This window comes from Hemicordylus capensis, chromosome 3, assembly GCF_027244095.1.
Source record: "Hemicordylus capensis ecotype Gifberg chromosome 3, rHemCap1.1.pri, whole genome shotgun sequence".
Classification (NCBI taxonomy): domain Eukaryota; kingdom Metazoa; phylum Chordata; class Lepidosauria; order Squamata; family Cordylidae; genus Hemicordylus; species Hemicordylus capensis.
The window spans coordinates 342,958,797-342,976,666 of NC_069659.1; the positions used below are offsets into that span (position 1 = coordinate 342,958,797).

At 44.5% G+C, this 17,870-nt stretch overlaps 1 protein-coding gene across 11 annotated transcripts in view; it reads left to right on the forward strand.

The window, feature by feature from the left end:
* The window catches only part of LOC128351531 (calcium-activated potassium channel subunit beta-2), a 504,933-nt gene that overhangs the window by 448,762 nt on the left and 38,301 nt on the right, over window positions 1-17,870 (forward strand). For 10 of the 11 annotated variants that reach the window (XM_053311133.1, XM_053311135.1, XM_053311141.1 and 7 more), the window contains one exon: window positions 10,644-10,763. In XM_053311133.1, coding sequence (XP_053167108.1) covers window positions 10,644-10,763 — 120 coding nt within the window. Of the gene's footprint in view, window positions 1-4,939; window positions 4,987-10,643; window positions 10,764-17,870 lie in introns of those variants that run through there. The other variant, XM_053311142.1, reaches the window with a different exon arrangement.

Here is a 17,870-nt window from a genome sequence, read left to right on the forward strand (position 1 = left end):
CGAAGATCCCAGCTCCCTTGAGAAGTCCATAATGCTGGGGAAAGTTGAAGGAAAAAGAAGAGGATGACCAGCAGCAAGGTGGATGGACTCGATTACGACAGCAGTGAATGCACCACTGAGATAGCTAAAAGGCCTACTTGAAGACAGATCATCCTGGAGAGAATCTATCTATATGGTCCCTAAGAGCTGACACCGACTTGACAATACATAATCAATCAATCAATCAATCAATCAATCTCCAGGTAGGGCTGAGGCTGACTTCTGTTCAAAATCCTGGAGAGCTGCTGAACTAGAAGGAATAATGGTCTGACACAGTAGAAGGCAGCTTCTTACAGTCATGGCTATATTCAAGCATCACCACATGCAAACAAAATGCTTCCTCCCTGCCACACACAGCCCACACTGCTGCACAAGCAGACCAAGAGGGCAAGACATTGCACAGATTTGCATACCTATTCAGCGTGTGTGTGTGTGTGTGTGTGTGTGTGTGTGTGTGTGTGTGTGTGAATCTTTGTTCATTGCACGAGTGCAGCATTAGTCTGGCTGTCAACCACTGCTATTTTGCTTTCAGAAACCAAACATTTGGGACAAAGTTACCCTCCCCTGTGCATTTGACTCTTTCTGTGCCCAGTACCATCCATACTGGTCGGTAAGATCCCAAATTACTGCACAAAGCAATATGAATGTTTTAAAACTCATGCAGGGTATTCACACATGCAGGCTAACACACGCTAGGACAGCTTGGCCTGGCTTATGCTGCCCGAGGTCACTCCCAGCGCTGCCCCCACACTAAGCCCCACTTTTAAACCCGGCTACATAAGCTGTGGATCGCTTAACTTTGGCTGGCGATCATCTGGGCATTTATCGTCGGGTTAAATGGCTTTCCGCCCCCACCCCCCAGGCCTGCCACTATTTCCATCAGCAAGCCCTGTAGCAAGTGTGGAATGGCCATGCCAAGCTTGGCAACTGTTGTAATGAGAGCAGCCACCGTGCTCATGCCCCAGGGCATCCTGGGGAGTGGGAAATTCTCCTGCACCCAGCAGCTCCTTCTGCCGCACCATTGCTCGTGTGGGTACCTGGTGTGGTCGAGGGGAGGGTTGTGGCTGCTCATCTACTGGAGAAGGCAGGTCATCTCCTTCCTTCCCTGCAGCCCAGCCTCCCTCCTCAGCATGGTCATGTGAAAGACCTCATGGAGAGACAAGAGCGAGAAAACAACCAATTGGAACTCTTTCCTTCCTAGAAACATTTTTCACACTACCTTGTTCTTCCTTGGATGTAGCCAGACATGAAAAATTAGAAGCTTTTGACAAGCAAATCTAGACAGTTCCATCTAACCTTGAAAGCAGAAAGCAAATAACCCAGAAAGAATTTGGAGTGAATGTCATACACCGAGTAATACACTAGCAAACTGTTTAATGATCTCTAGAACTGCTTCTCTCAGAGTTCCACTGGGGAAAGCATTGATCTTGTGGCAATATAAATAGGAAGATTCTGCAGCTAGGACTTGAGTTTTGTGTTAATTGATTTTATATCTCGTTTAATTTTTCAGCATGCTTGTAGGTTTTATGGTTTCAGGCACATTGCCTGGGGTATGCATGCAGAAAGTAAGTTTATACATTTTAAACATAAATAATCTTAGTCCCATCCATGGAGAAGGACCATAGCTCAGTGACAGAGCACATCCTTTGCATGCAGAAGATCCTGGCATCTCCAAGTTAAAAAAAACAGCTAAAGGAAAAACCAAATATTAGACTTCTTGAAAATGAAAGGCAACCTTCACTGGCCACAGATATAAGCTTAGAAATAGCAAGGGGAAGAATACTTAACTCTTTCCCGTGCCAACCATTTTTCTGCTCAAATTGCCCTCAGTTGCTTTCCCTCCCACACAGATCCAGATGGGTATTTACCCATGTAGCCATTTTTTTCCCAGCTATTTTTTCCCCTTGCATTTTTTTTAACTTTACCCATAGACTTCTATGGGGATTTTCACTGGGTTGAAAATCAGATTCTGAAGCTGATAACAGAATTCTATTGGGTCCAAAGGACCCAGAACTGATATCTGTGGTTCTGGGCTGGGTTCGAGCCAGAATTTGTGGATGTGCACAGCCCTATAGAATAACTCCAGCCCAGTTAATGTAGTCCAGTTGGCTCCATTTTGTGTGGTGGAGGAGACACCCAAAACTGAGTAAGCTGCAGTGAGCATTCACAGCCTTCCAGAGGCTGGAGAGCAATAGAATTCCTAGATCAAGCAGGGGATTAGTCTGGATCAGTGCTGCTCAACTTTGGCTCTCCAGCGGTTTTTGGACCAACTCCCGTAATCCACAGCCACAGCAGCCAATAGCCAGGGATTATGGTACTGTAGGCCAACATCTGCAGGAGGGCCAAAGTTGAGCAGCCCTGGTCTAGGTAGTCTACAAGCCCTCCTCCAGCTCTTTGATTTTGTTATTCTCCCTACCAATAGAAAACCAGTGCCACAGGTAAAGGGCTGGGGTAGAACTATTCTCTTTACTGTGCTAGTGTTCTGTTTGAAGGGAGGTGTTTATGGGGAGAGGCATTCAAAACTGGAATCCTCACAGCCCATTCGATCACTTCAGCATTCTACCATCTCCTTCCTTCCTAATTCTCCTTCATGTGAAGGTAAGACGATAGAAACAAGTTTAGGCATATCCACACTCCAGATTCAAACTGATTTATCAAATTGTTCTGTCTTCCCAGGAACTCTTTGAAATTGCAGTTCCCCAAGGGATAGAGGTAGGGATTGCTAACAGAACCTTTTAGATTGTGAGCCCTTTGGGGACAGGGATCCATCTTATTTCTTTGTGTAAACCGCCCTGAACCATTTTTGGAAGGGCAGTATAGAAATTGAATGAATGAATGAATGAATGAATGAACGAACCTCAGCTCCTCACCAAACACGAGGAGACAGTCTCTAATATATGTAGGGCCTAAACGTTTTAGGGTTTTATTGGTTAAACCAGTATTTTTAACTATGCCCAAAAAAGAACAAGAACTTAATGCAGATTAGACTTGGAAAAGAACATTCATCAATGCATTGGCAAATATTCTTTTCCAAGTCTAGTGCAGATGCCGGAATTGGTGTAATGAGCTCTTAGCAGCCTGGACCCATTATGACCCATCTCAGAAGCTATGTTAAAAAGGGGGATCAATCACAGGGGAACCCAGATTCAGTGTTGGTCTGAGAATGGCAACACTGAACCTGGGGACAATGGCTGATATGTCCCACAGCCTCCTGAGCACATTTAGTACATTGCAGGTGCTATTGCATCTTCTCAGTAGCAGTTTCAAAAGTGCACACCTGTGCAAATGTCAAAATTGCACAAGGGAGTTGCACGATCACGCAGCATTCCAAATCAGGGGGGTGGGCATTCCTGGGTGCAGTGCTACCCATCTCAGACAAATGCTGAACCCAGAGACACTGGGACATGGCTATGGAACATGCTAGCACCAGGAACATGGCTAGCTCTGCGGGTTTTGCACCTGAGTACAGCATATCCAGGTGCATAACATTTAAATGAAGCTATCATGCTAGGAAGATGAACAGGCAGCATTCCCGTGAATCAAGTCTAGATGCCCACTGAAATTAGCCAGAAGGCTTCCAGTGACAACCAAAGAGAATTCCTTTTATTGAGTTCCTTCCAGTTAAGGGAGTTTCACTTCGAATGTGACCCTGAAGCTCCAAGAGGCACTGGAGAGAGTTGCATCCCTCCGACCTTTGAGAATGGTTGCAGTGATGTCATTAGTGTTACAATTTTACACAAGATTAGGTATGCAATTATGTATTAAATGGTGAAGGTTGACTTAGCTTGACCTGCTAATGAAGCAGGCAATGTTAATGATCTCACAGATGGACAGCTCCAAGGCACTGGCATTGTGTGAAGCATAATGGAGTTCTTCTCGTTCATAAAGGACTCTCCCTAAACATTTGCTCTTGTTGCATCAACCTAGCCATTTGGCTACCAGCTGGTTGCCTTAATGCCATTGCTCTGAGTAGGAATATAAGGTGGATCCCAGAAACCTCATGCTGTTACTAACCACCTTTCTAAGGAAACTTTTTTGAATGGAGAAATCTAAGAGGCACAGACAGTGCCTTTCCTCTGCTAGATGCAAATTGTATTCAGATCAAATCAAAGCTAATGGCCCCTAATCTTCAACAGTTCTTCCACTGACAAACATAGCAATATTGAGGCCATAATGATACCATCACCACCCACATGGTCACAACATTCACATCCAGGAACATAGTGAACTGCCTTATACAGAGTCAGATCCTTGGTCCATCAGCTGAGTAATGTCAACACTGACTGGCAGCAGCTCTCCTGGGTTCCAGGCAGAGTTCTTTCCCAGCCCCTTCCAATATACAGAATCCAAAGGAACAAATATTGCATGGTGTTGTGCCAATGATTGTGCAAACAGGAGAACATCTGTAGATTTCACTTCACCTTTCTAATGCAATACTCCATTAAAGCGGTGACAGCACTTCTGTCAGCAGAAGAGTCTTTACACCAGCAGAACAGCACCTTTGGACCCAGTCCATAAAATAGTAAAGAACCTGATACATCTTCTTGCCCCATAAATTGACAGATAAATTCAGTTTTCTTGGGAAGGAATTTTCCATCAATCTCTCTTCTCGTAATACAAGTATATCAGATTAGTCAGTCTGCTATTTCCATATTGTCTTCGTTTTTGGTGTTATTTCAAGTATTTTCCATTGCAAAGTGATTCATGTTTGTACTAGAGTTAATATATTTTGTCCTTTCTACGTTTCCATGCAAATAACCAAGCAATGTCCCCTGTGAATGCAAAAGGAGAATAGATCTGGTTACATCTGTTATTACGTTGAAGACTTGCCTCCAAGATTTTGCTTCGTGATTCACATTCCCAGCATTCTATATTAGTCTGATAAATATTGGGCTGGTTCTCGCAATCAAAGTGCCACTGAAAGTTGAGTGGAGGAGGGAGGAGCAGGTACACATGCTCCTTATACTCGATTGGGTGGAGGACGAGGAAGTGATCGTGTGCGAGGAGTTGATCCTTGGTAGCTCAGAAGCAGCATCTTGGATCTTCAGGGCACTGTGTTCATTATTCAACTAATTTAAGTGGGAGGATTGTTCATGCAAAATTGGTATCTATAGATAATCGAGAAGTATTTTATTCTTTAAAATGCAAAAAATAAATTAAATTAAATTTTCACCAAACATTTTCGAATGTAAAATGTAATGCATTCAGCTATTTTCAGTGGCAGGATTGTGTATGAAAAGGTTGGTCTTTAGGAAGTATGACTTAATTTTGCACAAACAGATGCTTCAAAATATATTATAGATACTACAAAATCCCAGTGCTTTTTTTAGCCGTGTGCTCTTCATCGGGACAAGGATTCAGAAAAAACACTGGCAGACATGATACACAAGAGTAACAGAGCCGGTAGACATTGGCGATGCGGCTGCTGTAGACACAGAAGCAGCGGTGCCACAGTCCCAACCAGCAATTGCACAAACGGCATCCCCGCAGTTTCTCTCATTGTGAGGAATGGGAGAAACTGTGGGGACGCAGCTCGGACAACCATTGGTCAGGACAGTGACATTGTTGCTTCCATGTATACAGCAGCAGCAGTTGCAATGTCTTCCAACTCTCTTACCCATGCACATCATGTCAGCCACTGTTTCACAAGCCCATGAAGCTCTTCCCTTATTCACTCACCACACCTCTGATAGTGGAGGGGACCGAAAGAAGTCCAGAGATATAGAACAGAATTCTTGGGCAAATGTATATTGGGGGAGGCAGTTTCTCAGATATTACTATCCCAAACCATTTAGGACCTTAGAGGTCAGAACTAATGCCTCAGGAACAAATCTGTAACTAGAAAAGCTGGTGGAGGGTTGACTGGTAGACATAATACCCCTATGGTAGTTTGATATTCTTGATAGTCTACTTTCAGCATCACAGGGCCTTGTTATACTGTGTTTCTAATACATTTGAAACAAGGAGTTGAATCTGCAGTTTTGAGGAAAGGATACATTTTCCCTCATTCACATGTCATAAGATATTCAGTTCCTCAATATTTGTGGAAAATAAACACACAGGGAGTGGCAAATCTCATCCCCAAACTAATTAGACATCTGTAGAGGCCTAACCATGTGTGGGTACTCTGCAGATTTTCTAATGAAGACATGGTCATCAGTGGCAGAACCTGACACATATCTCATGCCCGTGTGTGGCCATTGTCCACAGACAGGAACATAGGAACATCGGAAACTGCCATATACTGAGTCAGACCATTGGTCTATCTAGCTCAGTATTGTCTTCACAGACTGGCAGAGGCTTCTCCAAGGTTGCAGACAGGAATCTCTCTCAGCTCTATTGTGGAAAAGCCGAGGAGGGAACCTGAAGCCTTCTGCTCTTCCCAGAGCAGCTCCATCCCCTGAGGGGAATATCTTACAGTGCTCACATGTGGTCTCCCATTCAAATGCAACCAGGGTGGACCCTGCTTAGCTAATGGGACAGGTCATGCTTGCTACCACAAGACCAGCTCTCCTCTCCACAATTATGGGAGTTACAGGCCAACATCTTCAGGAGGGCCAAAGTTGAGCAGCCCTGCTTTATGGTGACTGATAGTATTTATTGATGAAAGCGATTGCTGCATAGAGCAGATAGAATAGGGTGTTCAGTGATGTGATATAGGAAGGGAGGCTCAGAGTAATCTTTGGTATGATAACTCATATTTTACAGGCCCATCCCTGCTTAGCTAAGGGGACAAGTCATGCTTGCTACCACAAGACCAGCTCTCCTCTCTAATATAGCCATTGAACTGAAACAGGCTAATAGACAGCATCTGAAAAACCCACTTCATCTGAAAAATCCAAAGAGCCTTCATTGTAACCCTGCAGAGGCTTGGTACTGGCGTCTCTTTCAGCTGACACACCCTCCTCTTTAAATGGCAAGGTGGAGCCACCACAGGCATCTGTGGGAGTTCATCAGTCTTTGCTGTGAAGTGAAAGCACATTGTGAGAACCTTTGTCTGGGTGAAGAGGAGGGGCTGTAGTTCAGAGCATCTGCTTTGCACCTCTAAGATCCCAAGTTCAACCCCTGGCATCTCTTGGTCAGGTTGGGAAAGACCTATTTCTGATACTCTGGAAAGCTCCTGTCCGTTGGTGTAGACCAGGGGTTACTAACCTGTGGTATTCCAGATGTTGCTGAACTTCACCTTCCATCATCCTCGGTCACAATAAATTATATCTGGGGGTGATGGGAGTTGTAGTTCAGCATCATCTGGAGTACCCAAGGTTGGGAACCCCTGGTGTAGACAATACTGAGCTGGATGGTCTATGGGGCTGACTCAGTATGCAGCAGCTTCCCTATTTCCTATGCAAAGGAGTCTAAATGCCACCAAAGGAAAACATTATTAGCAGCAGATCTGCTCTGGAGGATGTGTATGGAAATTGCTAGTTACACAATGGTAGGGCTCACAGGAGACTTGGCTTCAGAAGAGGCTGCTTAGCAGACACAGAGTGGGAGGTTGTGCCAGTCATGGGGAGGAGGAAGCAGAGGACATGAAAGGAAGCACAAAGCAGAGCGTGGGCAAAAATGAAGAGAGGCACTATTGTGAAACAATCAGGAGAGCAGCAGCAGAATGCAGGTGGGAATTAAGCTTGGGGCAGGGGAAGTATTTATTACGCTTTTAAGATTATGGCGAGTCTTCATACAAAGGGCCTAGCTGGATTGGACCAAAGTCCAACTCATCTAACATCGAGATCAAGAGGCAGCATTGTGTAGTGGTTAGAGTGCTGGACTAGGACCGGGGAGACCCGAGTTCAAATCCCCATTCAGCCATAAAACTAGCTGGGTGACTCTGGGCCAGTCACTTCTCTCTCAGCCTAACCTACTTCACAGGGTTGTTGTGAAAGAGAAACTTAAGTATGTAGTACACCTCTCTGGGCTCCTTGGAGGAAGAGCAGGATAGAAATGTAAAAATAACAATAACATCCAGTTTCCAGCTAGATGCTTCTGGGAAGTTTACAAGCAGGTCATGATGTCAAACTTAGAAATCACATCTGGCCAGGGGTGTAACTATAATAGGGCAAGGGGAGACAGTTGTCTGGGGGCCCACTGCCTTGGGGGGCCCCCCAGAGGCAAGTCACATGACTTACTCCCCCAGCCGCGCAGCTGCCCGGGCTTCCTTTAGTTGTATTCATCCTCCAAAATTGAAATGAGTGTTAAGACCTGGAGCTACCAGAACAGCATGTCTTTCTCTAGTACCATTAAATGACTTGCATGACTTGCATCATCCACAATTTACAAAACCTTTTTAAAAATAATTTAGGGTGAGGGGGTGCCCATTTTAAAATATTGTCTCTACGCCCACTCCAACCTTGCTACGCCCCTGCATCTGACAAACTCCAGTAGTCTAAACCAGGGGCAGAAGAATGTAGGTCTGCTGAAGGATTTCTAGGTGATTTGCAGTAGATCCGCAAAGCCTTCTTACTCCCCATGCTTTAAAAATCACAAACGTGCAAGTAAAACACTGCTCTCTGCCATGGCTGGTCTTGTGCTGAGCGATTACACTTCTCTCTCAGACCAGTAGGGGTTTAGGCAGTGATCCTCCACATAAAACACTAACCAAAAAAGTGCATGAACCAGCTGGGGAAGTCAGTACCATCTGTCATGGAAGAATGCTCATTGTGGGTTTTGACGAGGTCTATGCCTCTAGAGATGGGAAAGAGGTAATAGCACTGCAGTATCTTTCGTGTGTTATCATGCTTTTATTGCCCTGACTATCAGGCCTGCAGGAGCCAAATTTGCAATGGTACTTAAGGCTTTTAAGTTTTCAAAGCACAAAAAACTACTATAAAATTTTATCAGAGGAATGGAAATGAAAGTTGCCAGGAATGTTCTCCAAAGTTTACTCCATGGAGAGAGTACGACAGTAGCCCCATTCAGACATTATGCTGTATGAATGTACAGATGACGGTACACTTATACACAGATTGGTGTGAATGACTGTACCTGTGTTCATTTTAAAAGAGAGCCAGTGTGGTGTAGTGGTTAGAGTGCTGGACTAGGAATGGAGAGACCCGAGTTCAAATCCCCATTCAGCCATGACACTTGCTGGGTGACTCTGGGCCAGTCACTTCTCTCTCAGTCTAACCTACTTCACAGGGTTGTTGTGAGGAGAAACTTAACTATGTACACCGCTCTGGGCTCCTTGGAGGAAGAGTGGGATATAAATGTAAAAAATAAAATAAAATAAAAGTGAACCTGGAAACAGGCCCTTCAAATGCATGGTATGATTAGGAAGTGTACGGTTGTACCTGCATTCAACATAACATGTGAATGACTGTACTTGTGTGCAGAGCTGTACCAGTGTACACTGTACACTCATTGAACGAGTGTTGAACATAATGTGTGAATTGGCCTAATGTGTTCATTGTTACCCTAACCTTTATCCTAACCCTTTGCTCTGTGTAAAAATGACTGCAACTTACCCTAGTCATTTGGTGGAAAGGATAAAGAAGGGGTGATAATATAGAGAAAGCTGTAAGAGGAACAATGCTGTCACCTATTTTCCATATCCAGGGGGACAGGTGGCACCATAGGAACATAGGAAGCTGCCATATACCAAATCAGACCATTGGTCCATCTCGCTTAGTATTGTCTACCCAGATTGGCAGCGGCTTCTCCAAGGTTGCAGGCAGGAATCTCTCTCAGCCCTATCTTGGAGATGCCAGGGAGGGAACTTGAAACCTTCTGTTCTCTTCCCAGAGTGGCTCCATCCCCTGAGGGGAATATCTTACAGTGCTCACACATCAAGTCTCCCATTCATATGCAACCAGGGCAGACCCTGCTTAGCTATGGGGACAAGTCATGCTTGCTACCACAAGACCAGCTCTTCTCTCCTAAAATCACTATGCGCATTTGTCCCCTGATATGGTACCAGTGGCCAAAATTTGTGGGTCTGCTTCATGGACTAAAAGGGTCCCTCTTTTTATCTGTGAGAGAATTATCAAAGGATACAGATTTGTGGCTAGGAGCAACAGAGAAATGCATAACAAACAGCTTGATCAAGTTGCTATGGCCCCCCACATAGGAGCACCAATCAGAGGGCCAACTAGAAGATGGACTTTAACCGCAATTTAAATTTAACAGCACGTTTGGTAACAGATCAGCGCATTTGGAATACACTGTAGACCCATCTTAATGGCTGGGAGACTTATGGTTGCTTAGAGCGATGAACAAACAGAGGCTTCTGTTGGGAAGCAACAGGGAAAGAAAAGACCTGCAGAGGCAAATGGGGACATTTAACTATGACTGGGCTTGCTGGGTGGGGAAAGCAGCAAAAGGAAGGTAGCAAAAGGAAGTTTTCTGGCAGAAGCTGGGAGGGAGGAAAAGAGAACTGAATAAAGCAAGACCCAAAGACACTTTGATGTCATTTGAACCTCCTGGAAGGAAAGGGAAAGGTCATCCCTGTTGTGCTCTGCGTATCACCTGGAATCATCTGGAAGCCAATCTCCTTGGAGCAAAGTATTTGAGAAGCCAGTCAGGATTTGACACTCAGGCCTGATGGATATAACATGGCCCAGCAGGTTTCCTACACTTGGTGGTGATGAAGATTGTCTCTTTCCCTCTAGGTCCTACCGTCATCCCTCCAGGACCTCCACGGTAAGGAGAGGCAGTGGAGACCAATCCTCTAAGATGTTCATTTGGACAAGCGGCCGGGGCTCCTCATCGTACAGACATGATGAGAGAAGGTACATGGCGCCTGCGCTGCTTTGAACATGCGCGTAGCTTCTTCTGCGCTCACTCGCATAACAACAGCCATAAATTGCCTGCCCGTGAAAGTGGGTAGAAGTATGGGGGTGAAAGAGGAACTACATTGCTTTTGTTGTGAGACTGACGTGTAATAAAACACTTATTAGCTAGTTCTGGTGATGGAGAGACACACCTCCCCCCCTCCAATGATCTCGCTAGTTCAAAAATTTAGTTTTAAATTTCCACAGTCTTTTTTTTGAAGAAGATTTCTGCTGTATCACTACTGAGGTGTTTTTTTTTAAAAAAAAAATGTTAAATAGGTCTGCCAGATATTAGCAAGGTCACCCACACTCAAGGAGAACTGCCACACCATTTCAGAAATGTGTTTATTTTTTTCCCTTGGGAGGCTTGCACTTCCTTTTGCCTGGATCAGAGTGGCTCTGTGCTAAACCCTCCTCAGCACTGTGTGTGTCTGTGCCATCTTCAGATGATAAGGTTGTAGTAGGAAGGGGAGAAAGGCAGGTTCTGCCACACAAAAAGTTATGATAGGAAATGATGACAAAAATAAACCCCTGTTCATGTTATAATGTATTTTAATTAGGAACAGACTGGCTACATGAGATAATCTGCTCTGCAGTACATACCCTGTTTCCCCGAAAGTAAGACCTACCCCGAAAGTAAGACCTAGCAGTAATTTCTGATGTACCGCTAATTGCCCTAGTGCATATTTTGGGGCTAAAATTAATATAAGACACTGTCTTATTTTCAGGGAAACACGGTAGTAATAGTGTCCTCCCCACTTTCCTTCCTCCAATTGCAAATCATTAGGTTTGTCAACTCCTCCCCCTTCCATCAAACTATCTGATCACCTTTTCATTTGAATGGGATCTGCTTGAGCCCTGCTTTCCCTACCTTTCTGTAATGATCATCCCATTTTCTTGCCCCAGTTTTGGTTTCATGGATTAATTTTTATTTCTCAAAAAAAAAAAATCCTACTTTGTTTTAGTTACATGTATGTTTGCATTGTACTGTAGAAGTGTAAAGGCCATTTGATACAATCACTAAATGTGTCTTATACCTGTATTGTCACCTGTCTTGTATTGTTGTCTTGGATGCATCTAAAGGGGGGCTAATGGTGCTTAACAAGCACCCCCAAAGACATCAGCAACAATAGCACAGGAGGTAAAAGCTACAGTATTCCAATTCTACAACTTGCCAGTTTTGTGGCTTTTCTTCCTTGTTTCTTCAGGCCACTGAGCATGTATTGTAATGCCTCTGCCTTGCAAAGAGCCATTTAAAATATTTCACATCTTATCTCTTAGATTTGTTTTCAGTGTTCACATTTCCTTGGTGTGACCAATTAACTCTGCCCCATGTGGTATGGCTAAGCTGTAATTCCACAAGTTGAGGTTTAAAGTTACTGAGATGTTAGGGATTTGAAGATTAAAAAAAACTTCATATGGGACAAAATTATCATTTGGAGGCCTACTGCCCGTATTTGCCCTCCTGACTACAGCCCTGCCTTCCACACACAATGTAAACACTGTAGTATTTAAGTCATATGTAATGGAGCCGTTCAGATGAACTTCCAAATGGAGGGGAAGGGGAAAGAAATCATGATTATGTTATCTAATCATGTGGTGGGCAGGGACAGTCAGACTGAACAATTTGTCTGATTCCCGGTTCATAGATTCCTGATAAACTGGCTCATAGATTCCTACCAAGGACCTGTCTGGCTATGTTACTACATCAGAAAAAGTCCACATTTGCTGACCTGATCCACACCATGCTACGTTCTGGGAAGCTTCAACTCTTCTATTTACTACTCTTTTTAGAGATGCTAGCAACACTCACTGGCCTCAGCCCCATATTAGAGCTTTGGGGGCTCTTAAAATTCATCTCGAATAAGTCATAGACATTGAGGCCCCTGAATTCTTCCCTATCTCAATTTAAAATCCAAGCCATTCAGGGATTTCCAGATTACTCATCCCACCCACAAATCCCTTTCAATCCAATCCTCTTTCTATGCCAACCTCCCACATCCCCAAGCCCTCCTCTCCTCTTCCCCTTAAACAGAATTTACCTTGCCTAAGCAGTAACAATGGCTCTGTGGCTCTACATGAAAAGAAAAAGAGGAGAATCTGATCTCTCCCTTCGCTCCCCAACTTCTTAGTAGCATGCCAGGTAGAAATGCCTTGGTGGCCTTTGAGAAATGTAGTTTTCTCAAGTAAGTCATGTTCAAAGCAAAAGGGTGGAGGACCTTTGGCGGCTGGAAATAGATGAGTTGGAAGGGGATTGGGAGAGATGGAAAAGGATGGGATGGTTGGTGGGTTGGGGTTTTTGGCAAATTTAGTCTGCTTAGAAATTAGCCAGGCTATTTTCCAATTTTGTGGGGAATGGTTTAGCTCATTTCTGAGTCAATCTGAAATTTTGATCAGCCCAACTACTGTATCTCTGTTTTATTTATTATTATTTACAGTTAAAGATCTAAATATGCAATCAACAGGCTGCCAGCAGTAATCAAACATATCCTTCAAGTTACCCCCCCCCCACACCTCCGCCTCTGTGCATCAAACAGTGGGGAAGGGAGCTCTCACTGTGTTAGGGAGGGGAGGGGACAAGAGGAGAGAAGCGAGAAGACCCTACAGATACAACCACCCCCCCCGCTGCCGCACATCCCTCTCCTGTGTACTCAAGCACTCCAGGAACATGGCAGGTGGGTGGGGTCAATCTCTGCTTTTTCCTCAGACTTTGAAGACTCTCTGAAGCAGTGAGAATCTTGTTGCATCTGAGTGCTTTCAGACCCAACACAAAGCAAAAGACTGACCTTTCCCACCCCAACCCCCATGTCCTCTACACATTCCAGAACACCCAGGAGGAGGCAGGGGAGAGTGACCCCAGATAATGGATAGCTATCAAGGCTAGCCAAATTCATGGGTCCCTGCTTAAAGCTGAAGTCTTATCCAGAAACACACAAGGCAAGGCAGTCAGGCTTGCAGCACCCTCGAGAGCTCCCAGTGAGCCACTTGCTCTGACAAGGGCCAGAGGTGGAATTAGGTCATATAGCAGACTACCCCTCCCAGGCTTTGCCTCCGTGCCTGGAGAGCAGAGAAATTAAAAGGAGCAGTCCTCTGCCCTGGAGTCTAGTACGTCTCCTCTGCTCCATCAAGCTCTTCCTGGACAATTGCCTGTGCGGTTGTACATGATTGGGGGAGTGCAAGCTACTTGGTGTGGACCAACATTGGGGGACTCAGATTCAACATGTGCTGGTTCTGGGGTCTCTGCTTCCAGTGTATCCCATTTGGCAGGTTTGGATTCCAGCTTGGTGCCAGGGCTTGAGGCTGGGTCTGAGCCTGGGGCTGACTCCTCCATCCTGACTACTTTACCCTTTCCTCAGGGTCAAACTCCATGCTACTGCTCAGGGCTGGGGCCATGACATGATCAACTGTGACAAATAGAAAGGGCTCCTATGCCCATCCCCATGCACCTACTTCTGTTTCTTCACCCACACCCACACCCCATGCACCCATTCATCACTGGATCCACTGCATTATACAGAGCATGAGGCTACATCAGGTCTCTTTCCAAACCTAGTTCTGTCCCCTGTTCCATAAAGTAGAGCATGGCCTCCAAGCCCTGAAGTAGAGGTTAGGAATGCTCTCCTCCCCTCTTTTCCCAACCACATTGGAAAGTCATTTGAGAGAAAGTAAAGAGAACTTGCATTTTGGGCGGTATAGAAATGTATTAATTAATTAATTAATTAATTAATTAATGTTGCATTTGGGGGCCCCTTTGAAGTGAGGCTACACCTGCTCATCCCTGGTCACCTGAGCTATTAAAAACTAAGGTTGCTTCTGTTTGCTCTACATTGCTTTCATCTGCTCAACATCATCCAGGGAATTTCTGGTCATGCCGCTGTCTGATGGAATATTAAGAACTGTCTTTTAAATATATAATCGTATTTACGTTCAATCCTGTGTCCCAGGCAGGGTTCACAAGGGAGCTTGCAAACTAAAATCCCATATAAAAATGGATTTCCGTCCACAGGAATCATATCAATTGACAAAACAGCTAAAACCAGCAAAGGATTGCTCATGAAAAAGTAACATACAGCAACCATCTCAGCCTGTTACACCGAATCCCATTTGAAATAACCAGATCATAACCAACCTCCTAAAGATTAAAGTAGATGAGACCTGGCAAACTCCCTAGGAGGTGAATTCTGCAGAATTCTGCAGGAAGGGAGCCACCACTGAGAATGCCCTGCCCATTATAAGTCTATCTGCAGATGGCCATTGTACTCCAAGAGAGCAAATCCTTCACAATGATCTAAGGCAGGGGTGTCAAACTGCGGACCTCCAGCTGTTTTTGACCTACAACTCCCATCATTCCTGACTATTGGCTATTGTGACTGGAGATGATGGGAGTTGTAGGCCAAAAACAGCTGGAGGGCTGCAGTTTGACACCCCTGATCTAAGGCCTAAATGACCTAAGCATAATTTATACAGGAGAAAGTGGTGCTGCACTTTCAATGACTTTTCTCCCAAAATCCAAAATATCATCCGGAAGGATGATGAGAAGATTATTGTGGCTTTCACATTAGAAATCTAAATTTGTTACCCAGTCCTGACATCTTCCTTTGAATTCATTCATGGATGCATTCTTAACCAATACACTCCAATAGCTCAATTTGGTTTTGCTGTCATTAATCCATTTACAACCCACCCCCCAGAAATATAAACCACGCTTCCAAAATCACACAATATAATGCAATATAGAAATTCCAGACACTATAAAATACTAGATCATAAGCCAAAAATCAATAGTGCCTTCATATTTGGTGACAGCTAATGTGAGCTAAGAGCCTAGGCAGTCACAGAAGTAATAATCTTGCCTTATTTTATTCAGTCATTGATTTTACAGCATTTAGGAGTTGCACAGCAGAAGTAAATGAAAGTACTGTTCTAAAAAATCACAACTGGGTAAAGTTGTAATGTTATAAAATAAAATAAAAGCATAATTGCTTGCTACCAAGCAAGATGTGCCAGTGCAGGATCTTCATGAGAGTAAATTCAAGGCTAAACAATGGGTGCCTTCAGACATCACAGGAAACCCGAGGCAAATTCACCTCAGGTTGGCCCCCTGAGATGTTCAGATAATTGGAACCATGGTTACAGGACCCAACTGTAGTTCCAATTTCTCCCTCAAACCTCCGATGGAACCCTCAGTTGCAATTCAGTTTCACTCTCCTAACCGAGGGTCTGGAGGCTCCATTGTGTTAAGAACATAAGAACAGCCCTGCTGGATCAGGCCCAAGGCCCATTAAGTCCTGCATCCTGTTTCACACAGTGGCCCACCAGATGCTGCTGGAACCCTACAGGCAGGAGTTGAGGGCATGCCCTCTCTCCTGCTGTTACTCCCCTGCAACTGGTATTCAGAGGCTGGAGGTGGCCTATAGCCCTCCAACTAGTAGCTGATGATAGACTTCTCCTCCATAAAGTTATCCAAACCCCTCTTAAAGCCATCCAGCTTGTTGGCTGTCACCACATCTCGTGGCAGAGAATTCCACAAGTTGATTATGTGTTGTGTGAAAAAGTGCTTCCGTTTGTTGGTCCTAGATTTCCCGGCAATCAATTTCATGGGATGACCTCTGGTTCTAGTGTTATGTTAGAGGGAGAAGAATTGCTCTCTCTCCACTTTCTCCACACCATGCATGATTTTATAGATCTCTATCATGTCTCTCCACAGTCGTCTTTTTTCTAAAGTAAATAGCCCCAAGTGTTGTGGCCTTGCCTCATAAGGAAGGTGCTCTAGGCCCCTGATCATCTTGGTTGCCCTCTTCTGCACCTTTTCCAGTTCTACAATGTCCTTTTTTAGATGTGGTGACCAGAATTGTACCCAGTACTCCAGGTGTGGCCGCACCATCATTTTGTATAAGGGCATTATAATATTAGCACTTTTATTTTCAATCTCTTTCCTAATGATGGGCGAATAGCTGAAAGCGGAGTTAAGGAGGAAGCTCCTCCTGCAGCTTCTACTCTATTGGCTGGTACAGGCTGTCTTTCCAGAGTCAGAGGAAGTCCACTCCACACAGCCAGTTCCACCCCCTTTGCTGGTTCACACGATTGTTATTTACTTACTTACTTACTTACTTATTTACTTACTTACTTTATCAAATCTGTACACCGCCCCAAACTTTCATCTCTGGGCGGTTAACAATAACATAAAACAAGTTAAAACATTAATAAAACCCCAAAACAATTTAAACAATTTAAAAGTCAAAGCAGATTAAAACCTAAAAATTTTAAAAGCTGAAAAAGCTTGGGTGAAGAGGTGGGTTTTCAAATTCTTTATAAAAATTGCTAGAAATTTTGGGGTGACTGCAGGCAAACTGCGGGTCCGTAGTTTTGAAGTACGCCCAAAGGTGGCCAATGTGTTATAGGAACATAGGAACATAGGAAACTGCCATATACTGAGTCAGACCATTGGTCTATCTAGCTCAGTATTGTCTTCACAGACTGGCAGCGGCTTCTCCAAGGTTGCAGGCAGGAATCTCTCTCAGCCCTATCTTGAAGAAGCCAGGGAAGGAAGTTGAAACCTTCTGCTCTTCCCAGAGCGGCTTCACCCCCTGAGGGGAATATCTTGCAGTGCTCACACATCAAGTCTCCCATTCAGATGCAACCAGGGCAGACCCTGCTTAGCTATGGGGACAAGTCATGCTTGCTACCACAAGACGAGCTCTCCTCCCGTACATAGGAAGCTGCCATATATTGAGTCAGACCATAGGTCCATCTAGCTCAGTATTGTTTACACAGACTGGCAGCGGCTTCTCCAAAGTTGCAGGCAGGAATCTCTCTCAGCCCTATCTTGGAGATGCCAAGGAGGGAACTTGGAACCTAGAAGCTCTTCCCAGAGCGGCTTCATCTCCTGAGGGGAATATCTTACAGTGCTCACACTTCTAGTCTCCCTTTCATATGCAACCAGGGCAGACCCTGCTTAGCTAAGGGGACAAGTCATGCTTGCTACTATAAGACCAGCTCGTTTAGAGACACATGAAGTAAACTGTTGTAAAAAATCAAATCAAATCAAATCCTTTATTTCGGTCA